The following is a 6,000-nucleotide window of genomic DNA, read 5'->3' as shown; positions in this document are numbered from 1 at the left end:
AATTTCAATTGTAAGTTTAATGAAATAGGCCCCAGGAGTTTTTCCTTCTTATTAAGCTTATAATCCTCTTATAATTAATCTTTACTGTTTTTCGTAAGTCTACTTTAACAAGAATACGTAATTTTTTTGTTTGCTATCCCAAACTGCTTCGACTTTCCTCAAGTTCAAATAAAACATTAGGCGCGAAACGCAGACATTTTACTTAGCAGTTCATAATACTAAGCAAAATTAATTATTACCTGGGCCTAACAGCCAATATAACTTACGTTAAAGTAATAAATGGAATAAAATAAATGAAACCAAAGACGAGTACAACTAATAAATTTAATTTAGGATCACAATAGAAAGTGAGATTGATTTAGAATACAACAACAATATCTCAATGTTATAATTTACTGGTCCGACATAAATGCAATATTAACCCAACAAAATGCACTTTTATTTTACTGTAAATTAAAACGGTGAAATATTTTGTATGGACGCGATGAATGCCTGGTAGAGAGCCGGAATGTACAGGCGGCGATGAATTTAATCAGGGAAATACTTTCATTCGCCGACCTCCCGCTGTCCACAACCAATTACATCTGATTAAATGTATATGTAATTTGTTGGTATTGCATTCTTGAGATACAAATGATTCATAAAAGGTACACCTAAACTCTATACATCGTACAACGAAACATAAAATGTGTAATTTATGATTAACAATCACAAAACTCCCATAAATATAACCTTAAAGATTGATAGGTAATTGAAAACGACATTTCGAAGCTCAGGATTTAACAACTTTATTTACATAAAGGGGGGGGGCGAAAAGTCGTGTTTTTCTTTAAACAAAGATTATTACTTTGTTACAATGTTGTGACATGGACGGAGGGTGCCACGGGGGCGGCGCATGCGCGGGCTTGCGTGGGCGCTGCATGTTTAGTCGCAGCTGCATGCGCAACGCTTGACGCGCTTCTCGTGGTGCATAAGTGCGTCTACACTGCGCACCGAACGGGGCTGCATATCTGCACACAAACAATGAACATTCAAGTAATATATAAATACAACACTGAACAGGAGGGATAAAAAGGCCACATCGAAGCAATTCATCCAAAAAGCAATATTGCTATTTGAGAATTGTTTGCATTGCGCACTTACTTTTATATGCGCAAATGTCAAATATGTGCAAATGTCAATATTGCTTTTGTAGACGAATCACCTGCCACACTCTACAAACAAGGGAAGTAAGTAGTATTCTGGTATGGCCGACGTGTTAACAATAGATGTACAAGGTCATGATGAAGATTAATGTTAATGAATGTGTTGTGGACTAATGTTATGGGCGATAGGCTGATCCCTTATCACCATAAGGTTCATCATATCCATCTTAGGACTTCGTATCAACAGTGGCTGCAAGTTGTCTTTGATTACTTGTGGCTCTGCCCACCCCATTTGGGATTACGGGCGTGAGTTTATGTATGTATGTATGTATGATGAAGATTAAAGATGAGAAAGACAACATATTAAAGTATAACTTTTTTGTACTGCAGATGTTCTAAATAGCAAGGAAAATTTACAAAAATGAGCACGAATAACAAACACAATATTAATTAGTATTCCAAACAAACCGTATCTTGTAATACTTATAAAGACGTTAGTACAGAACGAATGTATTGTAAGGACACAAGTTTAGTGATTCACCAAAATGTTGACGTTCTTTGCACGAGAATGGAGGTTACATTGGTAGTTGTATGGTTTACACATTAAACATTATTTCCTCCATATTTATTACATTATACTCCTTACTCTGTGTAACTTGCATACAAAAGATATCAACGCGGAAATATTTCTTTAAACAGACTCTACAATACAACAGAATACCCAGTAATTTACTGGACAAAAAGACCATAAAAAGACCAGATAGTACAAAAGGTGGCCTTACTGCTGAAGTGGCAATGTCTTCCAGGCAGCTAAGGTAACATAATATACTGTATGTAATAACGTGGCGCCTGTTGTACTTTTTCCACTTATCTTTTATTTTTTCTCTGTATTTCCTGTGTGTGCAATACGTGGCGGATAGTGCAAAATAACAAAATAAATAGTGTCCGTCAAAATCGACGGTCACTTGTATTTGTCGGCGTATTTTAAGTTGAAATGGTACTCTATAATAGCTGCCCACCTAGTGCCGCATGGTGCCTATCACTAGACATTTGCTTCCAACGTATTTATGAAATAAAATAACATTTAAATGTGACCGGCGGTTCTGATGTCAGGATGGCCTACACATTCCTATACTATACATTATTACGGAAGAGGAGAACATAACAGTTACACTATTAAGTAAGTACATTGCATTCCAATCGTGATACGAGAAGAGTCGCCTGAGATAATATTATTGCGTTGCTGTAGGAATGCTGTTACAAAATATTACTCGTACATCGATTCCCATCATCAAATAGGGCTTCTTCGTCAGAATAATATGTTTCAAATTAATTTTCAATTTACTAACAACAAGATGTTGTGTAAGTTATTGTTTGCCTATTCACGCCATCGACGCGCCATCTTTTATCGGCAAGTAATTAGGCTGGAACGGCCCAACGCGAGATTGACGGGTAATTAGACGAGCCGTGTCAAAATGTACCATTTCAACACTACATCGGACGTGAAACAATGTACATACAGTATTATAGGACAACGTTTTCATTACAACGCAAAAGCATCTAATAAAAAACAAAAATACATTCTAAAGAAAGAAAGAAAATATTTATAATAAGCTTGTTTCCAACTGGTCAAATCAGTTGCTTTTTACTAAACGTCAAAACACGAAATTACTATGGAATTTATATGACAAAGCACGCTGTGACGTCATAGAAAAACGTGATAAAATGTCGGACTTATTATTACGTTTTTCTTGATTAAAATTCGTAAATAAGTTAAATAGAAAAAAGAAAATGTTTTTCAACCGTTTTAGATCAGTCGTTATTTAGTAATCAGAATTTCATAATTTATCTTGAACCTAGTACACGACCAAGACGCCACCATAACCAACCAACCAATGAGGTATTATTAATTTATCTTAAGTGCTGTTTTCACTAACACAGTTGACTCGACCATTATAAACGGCGACGCGGCTCACCTATCACTTTGTTCTAACAGAAAGCTTGAGGGTGCTAGTTCATCTTGCGATGGATGTACCCCTGACTACCCCATTGGAATATAGTCTAGAGCTTCTGTTATGCTACTTCAACAATATACGTACAATAACGTAAACACAAAATATGAAACTTATACAAAACAATGACAGGAACACATGATGTACCTATGAACGTAGACAACTTTACGTCCACGTTATTTACGTTCCAAGGTTGATGACGTCGATCATTGGCCTCACACCCCACACGAGAGAAAAATACTTACGTTTTATCTATCTACGCAGCCTGTATCCACCCAATGTAAATTACAATCTTATCCCATTTTTCTTTCCGGAAAGCTTCATCTATTGCCTTTACGCATACCCAATTTCATCCAACCAGCGGGCTGGTGGCTTGATGATCTCATGGCCATCATTCCGTTACTGATTTTGTATACTTTCTAGGTCACTGACCCACGGGTCGTTGACCACTGGTCGGTATATCAACTATAAGTCCTGCAGGGTCTGCATGACAACCGCGCCCCGCATTTATATCGAGGGCTTATACCAATAGCCGTTGGACGTATATCTACGTAGATAACATTTGCTGCGTAGTACGTAGTCATGCAGTCTGCTGACCTTGAACGACTTTCAGCAAGGTTACTTACAATGCGGCCTCTCCTCCATGGGCATATCCTGCGGCAGCAGCAGCGTGCGCGGTGCGCGCGGCGCTGGTTGCTCCTGTGCAGGCGAGTGCGTCTCCGCCTGCCGCTGCTCCTCCGCCTGCGCCTGCGCCTCTGCCTCCGCCTCCGCTGCCGCCGCCAGCGTGTTCACGATCGTCTTCACCTGAAACCAACATTACTCTATTATAATACGTAGAGACCATGGAATTCCACTTACACCTCATTTCCTTCTTCCACTCACATTCAAATCTTAATAATCATAATCACATCATTTATTGCGGTCCACATGGTAGGAGGTTGGTAATATAAGGTGAGTAACACATATGGACCCGGATTGGGCACAGCATTTTAAAGGATGTATGAATTTTACTGTAAGTAATAGAAAGACCTGGCGGCTGGTTCAGTTTCTCGAAAATTCAAAACTTTCAGCATACCATATAGGTATACATTTTAGTGGGAGATCTTCTCTTCTTTCGTGTGGGTTGTGAGGTGGATTACCAACCCCATTAACACTAGTGTCAGGGTTATTATTGAGCCGCCATAGGCCCCTGACATGAGTGGGAGATGATAAAAGTAAGAGGTATTCAATGCTCATAATCGCTTACGAAAAGCGCTCGTAAAAGCTTACGCAAGAAACCTATTCCTTATTGCTACTGACTTCTATGTTCTTTTGCTTATGAATTTCTATTGCACCCCAGTTCTTCTCCTCAGACCATAACACGTTCCAAAACGATAGTAGATTATAGGTTAGTTATTGATTATTCTGAGATAGAAACATCATAAAACAAAGTGACTCGTATGACTACTTACTGAAAAATAAAACACTAGTCTGCTACCTGCTAAATAAAATGACTGTTTTATACTATTTTATCGCATGTATTATTTGTTAACTGAATAATTAATTTACTCACTTAGTTCAGCAGTCACTCTGTTTTGTAAACAATAACAAAAATTTTGCTAAATATATTTTTAGTTAGGTAAATAAAATCACATTTTCATATTGTTCTCTAACAATCCTACCTTGAAAATAAACAATATTTATTCTATCGCTGCTTAAAAACAATAATTTCCGAATGTAATGAACTAAAATAATACTAACAGTTAATAATGAGTATTTTTATTTGTTATTTCCTATTAATTTGACGTCAATTACCAACAAAATATTTCCTAATTATCAATACTTATAATTAAATACTACAATATTTATAATAATTATTAGTTTTAATTTACCTTTATTTTATAATTATGTAGGTACCTACGTAATATGTTATGCTTAAAATAGGGACTTATGTAAGACTTGTTCATGTACATATGTGCATGAGCTCTGATTCACATTATATGTTCAACATTATTTTATTGAAATTCTTCATATTTTGTATAGATAATAAAAGTAATAAATAAGCAGAAATTAACAATACTTTGGCAAAGCCGGTCGACTGTACTACTAAGTGTACAAGCTCGATGTACACAGAGGGGACCTGTTTACATTAAGGAGTAAGAAAGCGCGGAAGTATTGTCTGTCTCGCTCGAACGAATGAAGTAAGGCATACGTTAAGAACGAAATTGTGTCTGGGCTGTGACGGGAGTATCAAATGTCTCTGTTTCATACAAACTCTGTATTCCCGGAAGGAACGAGTCCGGTACCGCCGCTGCGTCAACGGATTTGATTAATTACTGTAACTCAACTGATTTTATTATTACAGTTATGGCGTTATTTGTATAATGCCGTAATTCCTATAGTACTGTAGTAAAGCATCAAACATAAAATAAGGACATTAAAGCCACATCAATGATGGTTACTTCCAACGATATTTATATTGTTGAAACTAGACTCGCAATTACAATGCTAAATAATTATGAACCTGATAATTTGAACGATGTTTACAATTAAAATTTACAAATCAGTTACACACGCCTATTGTAATCTACTTACATGGATTGGGGTAGACAGAACCACAAGACGTCAAGGGCATGTTTACAAACCCTTTTTGGTCTTCAGAGAAATTATGAAGAATTAGATACCTAATCAATGTCAGAGTTATCCATCCAATTTGCCGGCCAATATGCGATCGTTCATCACATTAACCCAGGGGTCCCCAAAGTGTGTGCCGCGGCGCCCTGGTGCGCCGTAGAAAGTAAAGGGGTCGCCGTGAATTCAATCATTATCCGAAACCACAAATATTCGCGGGTACCACTATCACG

At 37.1% G+C, this 6,000-nt stretch overlaps 1 protein-coding gene across 2 annotated transcripts in view; it reads right to left on the bottom strand.

Moving 5' to 3' along the window:
• Positions 1-310: 310 nt before the first annotated feature.
• Positions 311-6,000, bottom strand: part of LOC126372396 (uncharacterized) — a 58,637-nt gene continuing 52,947 nt past the window's right edge. For both annotated transcript variants that reach the window (XM_050018116.1, XM_050018115.1), the window contains exons 10-11: positions 3,784-3,961; positions 311-1,010 (exon numbers count right to left, since the gene is read on the bottom strand). In XM_050018116.1, coding sequence (XP_049874073.1) covers positions 925-1,010; positions 3,784-3,961 — 264 coding nt within the window. In that variant the 3' untranslated portion in view covers positions 311-924. The remainder of the gene's footprint in view (positions 1,011-3,783; positions 3,962-6,000) is intronic.

This window comes from Pectinophora gossypiella, chromosome 14, assembly GCF_024362695.1.
Source record: "Pectinophora gossypiella chromosome 14, ilPecGoss1.1, whole genome shotgun sequence".
Lineage (NCBI taxonomy): Eukaryota > Metazoa > Arthropoda > Insecta > Lepidoptera > Gelechiidae > Pectinophora > Pectinophora gossypiella.
This window is presented reverse-complemented; position numbering and strand designations above follow the sequence as displayed.